Here is a 14,024-nt window from a genome sequence, read left to right on the forward strand (position 1 = left end):
AGTTCCTCTTAGCTTTTTGCCATTAAAGTGGTATGATGTCTGAATTTATGATATTTCTCCTTGCAATCTTGATTCCAGTTTGTGCTTCATCCAGCCTGGTATTTCGCATGTTGTACTCTGTATAGAAGTTAAATAGGCAGAGTGACAATATACAGCCTTGATAGACCCCTTTCCCAACATTGAAGCAGTCCATTGTCCCATATCCAGTACTAACTGTTGCTTCTTTCCCTGCATACAGGTTTTTCAGGAGGCAGGTAAGGTGATCTGGTATTCCCATCTCTCTAAGAATTTTCCACAGTTTGCTGTGAATCACACAGTCAAGGGCTTTAGCGTAGTCAATGAAGCAGTAGATTTTTTTTGGAATTCCCTTTGCTTTTTCTGTGATTCAGTGAATGTTGGCAATTTGATCTCTGGTTCCTCTGCCTTTTCTAAATTCAGCTTGTATATCCGGGAATTCTCGGATTCATGTACTGCTGAAGCCTACCTTGAAGGAGTTTGAGCATAATCTTGCTAACATGTGAAATGAGTGCAGTTGTACGGTAATTTGAGCATTCTTTGGCCTTGCCTTTCTTTGGGATTGGAATGAAAACTGACCTTTTCCAGTCTTGTGGCCACTTCCATGGTTCTCAGTAAATATCTGGACCCTGTCAGCAGGTCCTCACTCTTACATGTTGTCATCTACATATTCAGAACTCCAATTATTTATACCAAGTAGCATCTAGTTGCTGAAATATTGCATATAATATGATAAAATATGCCACGTGCTCAGTTGCTCAGTTGGTTCTGTTTGCAGCTCCTTGGACTTTAGCCCACCAGGCACTCTGTCCATGGAGTTTTCCAGGTGAGAGTACCAGTTTGGGTTATTTTGTATTTTGTATTCCAGGGGATTGTCCCGACCCAGGGATCAAACCTGCATTGGCAGGTGGATTCTTTACCACTGTGCTCCCTGGGAAGCCCCGTGGTAGAATATGTAAGAGTTTAAAGATGATTTCTAAGATTCCTAGCAAGGGTTGCAAGCAGAAGTTTGGATTGTGTAATTTTATTTGGGTCTTGAAGAAATTTGTGATTCCTGTATTTTCCCTGAGCATGATTTCAGGAATAGCCCACCTAGAGAGGCAGAAATTAGCATCAGTTTAAAGGAAGGAATTTTGGCAGCAAGAATTATGTAATATAATTTAAAATAGTAAAAAAAATTTTTGCCAGTATTTAAACAAAAAGAAAAATGTAGTCAGTACTCATGTGCTTGCTTCCCTAGGTTTTACTGATATTAACCTTTGGTCATCACATTTGTTTTTTTTCCTGAAGAAATGGATAAATTTTGAAGCTCTCTTCACCCTATTTATCTCCTACAACTTCCCACTAGCTACAACTAGTTTCTTACTCATCTGTGTTTTTCCTTGTCACAATTTAGCCTAACAAAGCTTTACTTCAGATTTATTAGTAAGTTGTTACTCACCATGGCTGTGTCTAAAAGAAGAGACTCAAATGTCACACTAAGCAGTGTGGCTTGTTGCTTTCTGTGTATCAGTGTGGTATGTGGTAAAACATGCCGTGATGTAGTATGTTATCTCTGCTAGGGGAAGCAGTCCCCTATAAACCATCTTTCTTGGTCTAAGTTAATGTAACTGTAAATCCTAGACTATTTATGGAAATTGCTGATTCTTATTTCTTAAGTAAGCTGTACATGCAGATTAGCAGGGATTATCTGATGTGCCACGGCAGAACTGGAACTTCTTACATTTCTTTTTTATCCCTTTACAGCTTCTTGTTTATTCATAGTAGGAACCTCAGAATTTTAGGAGAGAAAGGGATCTAGAGATATCCTGATTCTACCTCTTTATATTTTATTTTTTAGTTTTTATTTTTAAAAACAGTCTTTATTTTTAGATAAATTTTAGGTTTACAGAAAAACCGAGCAGAAAGTACAGCGAGTTCCCATACACCCTCCCTCCTCTTAATTTCTGTTGTTACTGGCATCTTGCATTAGTGGGGTATGTGTGTTACAATCGATGAACAGATAGTGACCTATCATTAACTAATGTCCACAGTTTACACTGTTCCTTTATGTTGAGGTTTTGTTTTATTTTTTTATAGTAATATGTTAGGAATGAACAAGCAGACAATAAGAATTTCATTTGATCAAGCTTCAAAGGCAGCATATGACCCTAAGTTTGGTTCCCTTTTTAGTACTTCATAAATTTAGATAGTGATTTTGCTGCAGTATTATCTTGAACGGTACAATCAGAATTAAAATACCAGAAAATAGTAATTATAAAATAATAGAAACATAAAATCACAACATAAATGGTTTGGTAAGTTTTTTCATTTCATTAATTCTCTTTGTGGTCGGTTTTTTTGTTTTCTCACACATACATCATAAGGCAGTATTTCCAGGTCCCTTTTCATATGTATTTGTTATTTGCTCATTGTTCCATGTAGTTTTAAATATTTTAAGTAATAAATACCAGTTCTGTTGTATTCAATTTTGCTTTAGTTTTCTCAGTGTTCTATTTTAACTTGCATAACATTTTTGAAGTTAGAAATATCTTTTATGTAATTATCTCATTTGAAGTATTGTCTTCCTTAGTTGACAGATGAGGAAGTTTAGAGTTGTACATGTTCACAAAAAACGTTCAAAAAATTGTAATAATACCATTCAGAAAAGATTCAGAATTCACATGTTTTCTAAGTTCAAAATGCTAGTATAATATGACTTACATTTCTGGCATATTAATTTATCTCTATATAAAAAAGGACCCTGAGATATAATGTATATAAAAGTCTTTGGCTCTCTAAATCCCTACTCTTTTTTCACTCAGAATTATTTTAGTTTTAAAAATATTTCTCACTGTTAATTATTGTATTGAAACCACAGCATGTAGATCTACTCAGAAAACTTCGATTAATGTAAGAAAATTAATGTATGTAATTTTAATTACATTATCTAATATTGAGCTGTTACTTTGATTTGAAGATTTATATAAGTTGAATCTGTTACAGTACAGTGTCAACTTAAAGTTGTATGTTTTAATTTTACTTACGTTTACTTAGCAAATAAAGTGAAAGTCGCTTAATCCTATCTGACTCTTTGTGACCCCCTGGACTAGTCCATGGAATTCTCCAGACCAGAATACTGGAGTAGGTAGCCTTTCCCTTCTCCAGGGGATCTTCCCAACCCAGGGCTCGAACCCAGGTCTCTTGCATTGCAGGTAGATTCTTTACCAGCTGAGCCACAAGGGAAGCCCAACAATACTGGAGTGGGCAGCCTATCCCTTCTCCAGCGGATCTTCCCAACCCAGGAATCAAACTGGGGTCTCCTGTGTTGCAGGCGGATTCTTTACCAACTGAGCTATGAGGGAAGCCCAGGGATCAGAAAATACATTTATATTGTTTCATTCAGTAAAAGTACAAGGTGTATGCTCAGCACATTTGATCCTGGGGCTGCAGAGTTAAACCAAGTTCTAGTTGAGAAGACTGAATTAAAAGTTACATGAGAAAGTTAAGGTTTGTTTGCTGTGATAACATGCCTGGTCCAGAAGACCTAGGAAGTTCCCAGCCTTAAAGGTCTGCTGGGGAGTGGCAGAAGAGGAGGCTGCAAGAGTTTGGACTTGATTCTGTTTAAGGATTTTAAACAGAAAAATGTCACTGTTAGCTTTTTCATTAACATCATAATTAGATTTAATTAACAGCATGCAACTCATTACCTTAGTTAATCTACCTGTTACTAGGTAATCTACCTTGTCTTAGCTCTAACAAATAGGTTATGATTGGGATACACTGAAACGTGGGGAAAAAATATTTTGATGAAAATGAGCCAGACAACCTGACTCTCTGGTATATATCTGTGTGTGGGTATACATATAAATGTGGGTAAATTTTAGGATAAACAAGACGGTTCCAGTTGCCCTTTAAATTAATAATAATTGTTTTTACAAATCACTGTATTTAAACTTCCCATAGAAACTGCTGTTAATTAACTTACTAGCACTGTAACTTTGGGTAACTTTGATCTTCTCTACTTTCAGGGATGGTGTGAAAATAGATAAGACACATTATGAAATAAATTCAAAGCATTGGTATTGTAGGGTTGGTAAAAAGCTGAGAGCATTTCTGAGGTACTTAATTGATGGCAGTTACCAAAAAGATTCCTTTATTTTGCAGAACTCTGTAGTGTTTGATACTGTTTGTCTCTTAACCCTTCAGGAAGCTGTTCCCATCCCAACATCATTATTGGTCTCAATTCTTTCTGGCTGCAATTGTAAGAGTTTCTTCAAAGGCTCTTAGGGTTCCATGTCCCCTGTCCCCTGGCTCTTCTTCCTTCTGTGCTCTTCCATCTATTCCTGCAGTTTTAATTAGCATGTATAATAATCTCATAATCTTGGCATATCTTTCCTCCAGCTTCAGACTTCAATGTGAGACACGCACTTCTTTCAACATGTGCAAAACTGAACCCATTAATCCTCTTCCGTTACTTAATCCCTTTCCATCTCTCTGGTCTCATTTTGTAGACTCCTTGTCTTGAATTTTATGCTGTAGTAATAGGTTGAGCTATAGTTTGAGCACTTACTGTGTGCCACAGGCATTGGACACTTTACTTGCATATCTAACGTAATTTCACCATATCCTATGGGATGGATATTTTTTTTATCCCATTTTACCGATAAAATTCTGAGAAGTTAAATAATGTGTCCAGGTCATATAGCTTGGAAATGACAGTTCTGGGGCTTGAACAGAGGTTGCTCTAACACCAAGCTTGTGAGTATATATCAGAATACCCGTTACCCCTATTTCTGATACTTATTACTAATACAAACATACTGTACTTCTTACAACAGAATCCTTTCCTTGTCATCCTTTCTGGTTTGGTATATAATTCAAGACTCAATGATAACTGTAAGAAGAGCAAAGTGATCACTTCCAGCTTCTGGGAAGGTTCACCTTATTAGCTATTTAATGGTACTTGTTTCTTAACTAGCAGTATGTCAAGTTCCCTTTAGATTCAATACATAGTTGTATTGAGTTGTGGTTGTGTATGCATGTTCTCCTTTTGCTTAAGGCTGCTTTCCAGAGGTGTGTTCTTCATTGCCTGGATTTAGCATCTCAGCACCCAGTTCTTACCTTCTCAGTGTGGTGTCTCAGGCAGTGTTCTTAGTCTGGAACCTCTTCATACTTCCTCCTATTCTCACCTTCCCGTTCCTTGGCAAACTTGTGCAATTTAAGAACTTAGCTGAGGCATCATCACTTGTGTAAGAAGCTTCCCAGATCTTCTCCTGTATCTCTAGGCTGAATGAAGTCTTCTGCTCTGTATTCCCTGAGCATCTTGTGTATATGGATAAGGATTTTAAACTTTCATAGTGTCACAAGGTACAAATATTTGTTCACATTTTAGTCACTGTCATTAGAAGAGAAGCACTCTGGGATAGAAACCATGTCTCAGGCATTTGCTCAGGCTTTTTTGTGTCTCTAGTACTCAAATGCCTAGTCTACTTTTATTGATTACAACTGTCTATTTACATGACAAAATGTTTACCTTTATTGCTGCTGTCAACTTTGAAGACATTATAAACCTAAGAACACTGTATATTATTTTTTCAATTGAATAGCTAATGTATTTGATCAATAATCAGAAGACATAGTATTTTATTTCTCTGTTGTGACATAGCATCACAGCCAAATTGTTCCCAATCAATGATAATTTTTCATATTTCAAAAGCTATAATGACATATACATTTTGGTATATGTTAGATTGAACATATTCAGTGTTTAAGAGTTCCATAGAATTTTGAGTGATAGCTGATTGTTAGCTTTTTAAACCCATTCTATTCTGAAAATATAAGTTTAATTCATTGTTATCAGACATAGCAGTAATTCATGATGTGATTTTCATTTGTCCTGCTAGTGTTATATTTTTTCATCAAGGATTTAATTACCTCAGATATTTAATTAAAGCCATGTTTTCAAGTATATAGCATAATGATCTTAAATATTGACTATGTACTGGCAGGGATAGTCAACATAAAAATATAAATCCAGAAAGACTTATTTCGTGCAGTTTCAGCATGATTATAATTTTTCTAAGTGATTTTTATGTTTGGAGAACTTTTTTGTTTAAATCTAATATTCTGTTTTAAAAAAGAAAGCCTTTGAGATAAAATCGAACAACTTTCCTTGGTAACTGCTTTAAGAACAGCATTTCAAAACGTATTAGTTCAGTTCAGTTTACAGACTGCAGCACGCTAGGCTTCCCTCTCAATCACCAATTCCCAAAGCTTGCTCAAACTCATGTCCATCAAGTTGGTGATGCCATCTAACCATCTCATCTTCTGTTTTCCCCTTCTCCTGCCTTCAATCTTTCCCAGCATCAGGGTCTTTTCAAATGAGTCATTTCTTCCCATCAGGTGCCCAAAGTATTGGACCTTAAGCTTCAACATCAGTCCTTCCATTGAATATTCAGGACTGATTTCCTTTAGGATTGACTGGCTGGATCTCCTTGCAGTCCAGGGGACTCTCAAGAGTTTTCTCCAACACCACAGGTCAAAAACATCAGTTCTTCGGCGCTCAGCTTTCTTTATAGTCCAACTCTCACATTTGTACATGACTACTGGAAAAAACGTAACTTTGACCACATGGACCTTTGTTGGCAAAGTCATGTCTCTGCCTTTTAATATGCTGTCTAGGTTGGTCATAGCTTTTCTTCCAAGGAGCAAGCATCTTTTAATTTCATGGCTGCAGTCACCATCTCCAGTGATTTTGGAGCCCAAAAAAATAAAGTCTGACACTCTTTTCACTGTTTCGCCATCTATTTGTCATGAAGTGATAGGACCAGATGTCATGATCTTAGCTTTCTGAATGTTGAGTTTTAAGCTGACTTTTTCACTATCCTCTTTCACTTTCATCAAGAGGCTCTTTAGTTTTTCTTCACTTTCTGCCTTAAGGGTAGTGTCATCTGCATATCTGAGGTTATTGATATTTCTCTTGGCAATCTTGATTCCAGCTTGTGCTTCATCCAGCCTGGCATTTCACATGACGTACTCACATATAAATTAAATAAGCAGGATGACAATGTACAGCCTTGATGTACTGCTTTCCCGATTTGGAACCAGTCTGTTTTTCCATGTCCAGTTCTAGCTGTTGCATACAGATTTCTCAAGGGGCAGGTCAGGTGGGCTGGTGTTCCCATCTCTTTTAAAAAATTTCCACAGTTGTGACCCACAAAGGCTTTAGTGTAGTCAGTGAAGTGGAAGTAGATGTTTTTCTGAAATTCTCTTGCTTTTCCTGTGATCCAACAGATGTTTGCCATTTGGCCTCTGGTTCCTCTGCCTTTTCTAAATCCAGCTTGAACATCTGGAAGTTCCCAGTTCACATACTGTTGAAGCCTGGTGTGGCAGAAGTCCTGTTGGAGGAGGTTGCCATTAGCTCCATTTAGTCACCGAGCAGACGACCCACAAACTGGAGAACAGTTATACTCCAGAAGTTCTCACACTGTTGTAAAAGTTCTAGGGCCCATAACAGGTTTCCCAACTTGGGGATCTGGCAAAAAGACTGAGAACCTCCAGGGAATTTGACTTTGAAGACCAGTGTGATTTGATTACAGGACTTGCACAGGATTGGGGAAACAGACGCTTGGAGGGCACAAACAAAACTTTGTGCACACCAGGACCCAGGAGAAAGGAGCAGTGACCACACAAGAGACTGGCCCAGACTTGCCTGTGAGTGTCCAGGAGTCTCTGGCAGAGGCGTGGTCGACAGTGGCCTGATGTAAGGTCAGGGGCACTGACTACCACAGTCTTGGGAGCTGTGGTGTGCTGGCCTAAGTCCTTTTGAAGGAGGGAGCCATTACCCCTACTATAGTGTGGCCTGAGGCCAAACTACCACGGCCCCTCCTGTTAGCAGAAAACTGGATTAAAGATTTACAGAATAAAGAAAACCAACAGAAAATGGGGATTTGTCCCCCAAAGTAATTGTTTTCGTTATGGTGATGTTTGAAGCACTGTAGATCTTGGAATAAATTATTCAAGAGCAGTTGAATTAATGTTAATATTATGGTCTAATTCATTATATATTTAGAAACTTGAATTATCCAAAATATTATTTGTGCTATATCATCCATATTTTTGGATAGTCATTTATTATATTTTGTTTAGGAAATTATTTTGTACTTTAATCTTATACTTTGATATTTGGAAGTTATGAATTCTTCAGACAAAGTAGTAAAATTATACTCTTCATATCTCAAAGCTTCCTTAAGAAGTGAACAAAAAAAAAAAGAAAAAGAAGTGAACATATTCTTCAGTTAGTGATGCAGGTAAAACTTTCACGTGGGTAGAAGTACCTAGACCTCACATATTCCTCAGCTCTGTAAATTCATATTCTGGCATTTCCACCGACCCCATCTCTGGCTGACTGGGAATGGGGTATGAGAAGGCTGCTAAATGACTGACCACTGACTCAAGTGTAGACATACTTTTGTGTATTCCTCATGGTGGATATAGGGATGGTTGAAGCATTTAGAAAAGACTGAGGCTCCTGGATAACAAAGGAAATTGACATGAAGAGTTAATTTCACTCACAAAATCCACAGTCCTCACTCACCATGGCCTGCTAGGCCCAGCTGATCTGGCTTCTGATGTGTTTCCCATCTCCTGTCTTTCTTCCCTGCGCTGCCATGACTGGGTTTTACCACACTGGCTTCCTTTTTGATTCTGGAACATTGCTGTGTCAACACCTCCCGACACACGCACCATGCCCACCGCCTTCGTGCCTCGGCCCCAACTGTGCTCTCTTTCCTCCCTTCAAGACCTTGCTCAGACCTTACCTCCTTTCTCAGTGCGTCCTGCCCTGATCACCCTGTTTACGCTTCTTTCCACCTCCACCCCCACTCCTGCTCCCCTTTATCCCTCTCTATTCTTTTTTCTGTAGTCCTTAATCACCTCTAACATAGGATATAACCTGTAATTTACTTATTTCTTATATTTATTGTCTCCTGCAACTAAAGTATAAGTTTAGAAAGGGAAGAGTTTATCATTTTTTGTTTTTCATTGTTGTTGTGATTATTTTAATAAGCAGGTATCTCAGTACCTAGAACACTGGTGTATGGTATACAGAAAATGTTTACTAACTATTTGTTTAATAAAGTCCAGCTCCAAGAAAGCCAGGCTTAGGCAGATGGAAAACACCCTTCTTGCCATCTAAGTTCTGTTTTTTTAACCCTTCTTGGAATGACTGCCAGTGAAGAATGACTGCACTTGGCAGAAACCCTGACTCCACTCCATGGGAATGTGGCCCAGTTTTACTGTGACTTTTCTCTCTCTATTCCCAAGTGTGTGGTGTTAATAAGTGGTCTCACCACTTGCTATACTAAGCAGTCATTAAGCCTGGAACAGAAATGGGCTTTAGTGCTGGACTGAATCCCCAGGATACTAGGAACTGTGTGGTAGGTTTGTTCCTTTATAACCTGTCCCAGGTTTAAGAAGTTCCTAGAAGTTAGGTGAATTAGGTTCTGGTTCTGACTGTAACCAATTCATTGTCTTAGCTTATGACTCTAGGCTGATGTTTCTTCAGTTGTAAGATTGAACTGGATTGTGTTTTTTCCCTTACTCTGTGAAGTTTAGCTATATCATCAGAAGCATTTTAAGTTTTCTAATTGAAGAACTCTCTTTTAAAATACATTAGCTCTTATGTTAATAATCATGTTACGGTACTATAAGATTTGTATTTGGTAAGGTGCTACATATAGAAAAACAACTGAGTGTACTAGTAGTGTATAGAACCTAACCTAATTCTTTTCTTATATAATTTCACTGGAAAAAACAAACTTTTGCTAATCGTTAGAATTCAGTTAACTAGAAAATTGAGTCTTTAGATGTGATAAATAACTCATGTTCTAGAATCCATCTTTCTCTCCCCCTTTCTCTCTTCTTCCCTTTATTTCTTCTCTGTCCTTCAGGTTATCTACTGTACAGTTTCTGTTTTTTTGTGCTTAGAGAACAAAAGGATGGCACTTCACAGGTATTTTTCAAGAATTTTGCTTTTTGAATATATATTTTGTTCATCATTGTACCCCTTAGCATTCAGCGTATTGACTTGTACATAGTAGTTGCTTCTTAAGTATTGCTTGGATGAATGTATTTGCCTTTATCCCCCCCCCCCCATATTTAATTCACTCAGAAGGTGATTTTTTTTAATTTTTATTATTTTAAGAAAGGTGACTCTTGTGATGTTGGGACTTGATAATGCTGGTAAAACGGCAACAGCGAAGGGAATCCAAGGAGGTAAGCTGAAAAAAATTATTATTAAATTATTCTGATTTATTTATTTAAATTGTTTTATTACATATTCGTTGGGTAGAGATATTGTGTACTCTATTATTTTATATTCTTAGTGTACTTGTGTCTAATATGATGAATAGACTCTGGCTTAATAGTACCAGCCTGTTCTGTTTCAGATTTGAATGAATGCAAAGATATGGAGGCTCCTTGAGGTCTTTGGTCAGCTAGGAGGAGTCATAGCTGTCTTCTAGCTAGTAGGAACGAAAAAGTGTAAAAAGGACATGCCCCTGCTATTAAGGATGCATATTATCTACATTCTTTTGGCCAGAATTTAGTTAAAGAGCTACAACTCAGTGAAAGAGAGGTAGAAACATAGATAGCCAGGACAGCTTCTTTGTATCTCTTGATTTTTTTTTTTTCCAATATGATGTGTAATTTTTACAATTACGTTAAAGATACATTGAAGGGTTTTATGTCCTTTATGTTACATCTCATTGGATTTATTTATTTAGTGTTAATTTAATGCTCTGTAACTATAATATAGAAGTTGCTGTACTAGTGAGTTTGTTGCGTACCCGGAAGATGTAGCATGAGCCATGCATCTTAAAGGTATGAATTGGGAAAAAACCTAACGTATATTTGTTCCTGAAAATAAATGTTGCAACAAGATATCATACATGACAAATAGGGAACTTTTACTTGGGGAAGTTTATGAAAGAAAATTGACACCTTGCAAAACTTGTTGGAAAAAAATGTTTTGTCACCCCCAATTCTGTTTTATAATGTTAGATACAAACTATATGTTAATTTCTTTTTTTTTGGTACGTATTTCATGACGTGTGGGATTTTAGTTCCCCAACCAGGGATTGAGCCTGTCCCCCCTACATTGAAAGTACAGGATCTTGAACGCTGGACCATCAGGGAAGTCCAACAAACTATATATTATTGTTTGAAGCAGTCTTCTAAAGGCTTTTTGTACCCCCTCATGCTGTCACTTATGTTATATCCTCGAAGAACTGTCACCGTCTAAATCAGGGGCACTCAATATGTCAGCAAATTTGGAAAACTCAGTAGTGGCCACAGGACTGGAAAAGGTCAGTTTTCATTCCAACCCCAAAGAAAGGCAATGCCAAAGAACGCTCAGACTACCGCACAATTGCACTCATACCACACACTAGTAAAGTAATGCTCAAAATTCTCCAAGCCAGGCTTTAGCAATACGTGAACCATGAACTTCCAGATGTTCAAGCTGGTTTTAGAAAAGGCAGAGGAACCAGAGATCAAATTGCCAACATTCTCTGGATCATCGAAAAAGCAAGAAAGTTCCAGAAAAACATCTATTTCTGCTTCAATGGCTATACCAAAGCCTTTGACTGTGTGGATCACAATAAACTGTGGAAAATTCTGAAAGAGATGGGAATACCAGACCACCTGACCTGCCTCTTGGGAAATCTGTATGCAGGTCAGGAAGCAACAGTTAGAACTGGACATGGAACAACAGACTGGTTCCAAGTAGGAACAGGAGTACGTCAAGGCTGTATATTGTCACCCTGCTTATTTAATTTTTATGCAGAGTACATCATGAGAAACGCTGGGCTGGAAGAAGCATAAGCTGGAATCAAGATTGCTGGGAGACATATCAATGACCTCAGATATGCAGATGACACCACCTTTATGTCAGAAAGTGAAGAAGAACTAAAGAGCCTCTTGATGAAAGTGAAAGAGGAGAGTGAAAAAGTTGGCTTAAAGTTCAACTTTCAGAAAACTAAGATCATGGCATCTGGTGCCATCACTTCATGGCAAATAGATGGGGAAACAGTGGAAGCAGTGACAAGCTTTAATTTTTTGGGCTCCAAAATCATTGCAGATGGTGACTGCAGCCATGAAATTAAAAGACACTTACTCCTTGGAGGTTATGACCAACCTAGACAGCATATTAAAAAGCAGAGACATTACTTTGTCAACAAAAGTCTGTCTATTCAAGGCTATGGTTTTTCCAGTAGTCATGTATGGATGTGAGAGTTGGACTATAAAGAAAGATGAGTGCAGAAGAATTGATGCTTTTGAACTGTGGTGTTGGAGAAGACTTTTGAGAGTCCCTTGGACTGCAAGGAGATCCAACCAGTCCATCCTAAAGGAGATCAGTCCTGGGTGTTCATTGGAAGGAGTGATGTTGAAGCTGAAACTCAAATACTTTGGCCACCTGATATGAAGAACTGACTGATTTGAAAAGACCCTGATGCTGGGAGTGATTGAGGGCAGGAGGAGAAGGGGATGACAGAAGATGAGATGGTTAGATGGCATTACCGACTCAATGGACATGAGTTTGAGTAGGCTCCAGGAGTTGGTGATGGATAGACGTGCTGTGGTTCATGGGGTTGCAAAGAGTTGGACACGACTTAGTGACTGAACTGAACTGAATTGAAATCAGGTTTTGCAGGTTTCTTCTGTAAAGAGCCACATAGTAAATATTTTATTATTTTTTAAAATTTATTTATTGTTTTGGCCATACTGCATGGCATGTTGGATCTTAGTTTCCTAATCAGGGATTGAATCCATGGAGTCTTAACCACTGGACCACCGGGGAAATCACAGATAGTAAATACTAATATTTTAGATTCTGAGAGTTTACGGTCCCATTCCCAGCTACATAGTTCTGACACAGTGGTTTGATAGGAGCCATAGTCAGTATGTAGAAAATGAACATGGCCATGTTACAATGAAACTCTCCTTATAGACACTAAAATTTGATGTGTTATGAAATATTTTTGGGAGTTGTTTTGGAATTATTTTAAAATGTAAAGCATGTTCTTAGCTTGAGGGCCATGTAAAAACAGGTGGCTATCCAGATTTGGCCTGCAGTCCATGAAGGCTTATCCAAACATCCTCTCTTTTATTCCTACAAAACCTTAGGTTCAAGGGAACAGGATCTAGGAACTTGCTAATAAATCCATCTCATTATTTGGATGTACTTAGAATATCCTCTTTCCATCAGGTCTTTTTCTTCTAAATCCCACCTCCATATATCTATCAGTGTCATTTTCTGAGTTTAGAAAATGTTCAAGTTGTCACGTCATGAACAAAAAAGTCAAAGCTGCCTTCAACTTTGAGCTGCCTTCTGACTCTGTTTTTGTTCTTCATTTTTACTCCAGTGACTAATTTCTTACCTTTTTTTTTTCTTTTCTAAAGAAACCAGTTATATAGAACTACTTGGGAGTTTTCTTAGCATATAGGTTTGATTGAGCCTTTTGATGCCTTTGTTTTTTGCTTATACTGTTCCCATTTGCCTTATTAAAGAGAAATAAACTTTTCTTTAAAGACAGAATATCTACTTATCTCTAAAGACACTTGTTTGTCATGTAGTCTTCTTTATGAAGTCCCCTCTGGTCTCCTACTGCCCTTATCACCACCGTGAACACAATTGGCTACTACTGTTTTTGTCTACTCCTGTTTGTATATAATACGTGTATCAGTGCTTAACTGCTCCTCTGTTTATATCTCTCTACCTCTCCTACTATAAATCCCAAGGGCAGTTTTACTTGTTCTGGTGTCCCATTTGAGTTATGCCTTAGGGTATAGTAAGCTGTTTTTGTAAAACATTTCTCCCACGGCTTCTACTCTTTAGCTTATTTCTGGCTCTTCTCTCTATCTTTTTTTTTTTTTATTAAATGAAAATTTTATTATATATTTCCTCCTTTCTTTTGAGATAATTTTCCTCTCTTACTGTATTATGATCAGCTAAGTCCAAACTCTAG

General features: G+C 37.6%; 1 protein-coding gene across 5 annotated transcripts in view; it reads left to right on the plus strand.

Annotated features, from left to right (window-relative positions):
- The window catches only part of ARL13B (ADP ribosylation factor like GTPase 13B), a 78,676-nt gene that overhangs the window by 8,592 nt on the left and 56,060 nt on the right, over positions 1–14,024 (plus strand). For 2 of the 5 annotated variants that reach the window (XM_043892636.1, XM_043892638.1), the window contains exon 2: positions 10,202–10,272. The exons of 2 other annotated variants lie outside the window; for them this stretch is intronic. In XM_043892636.1, the coding sequence (XP_043748571.1) occupies positions 10,202–10,272 (71 nt within the window). Of the gene's footprint in view, positions 1–7,595; positions 7,711–10,201; positions 10,273–14,024 lie in introns of all 5 variants that reach the window. One more of the 5 variants, XM_043892637.1, reaches the window with a different exon arrangement.

The sequence above is a fragment of the Cervus elaphus genome, chromosome 31 (genome assembly GCF_910594005.1).
Source record: "Cervus elaphus chromosome 31, mCerEla1.1, whole genome shotgun sequence".
Classification (NCBI taxonomy): domain Eukaryota; kingdom Metazoa; phylum Chordata; class Mammalia; order Artiodactyla; family Cervidae; genus Cervus; species Cervus elaphus.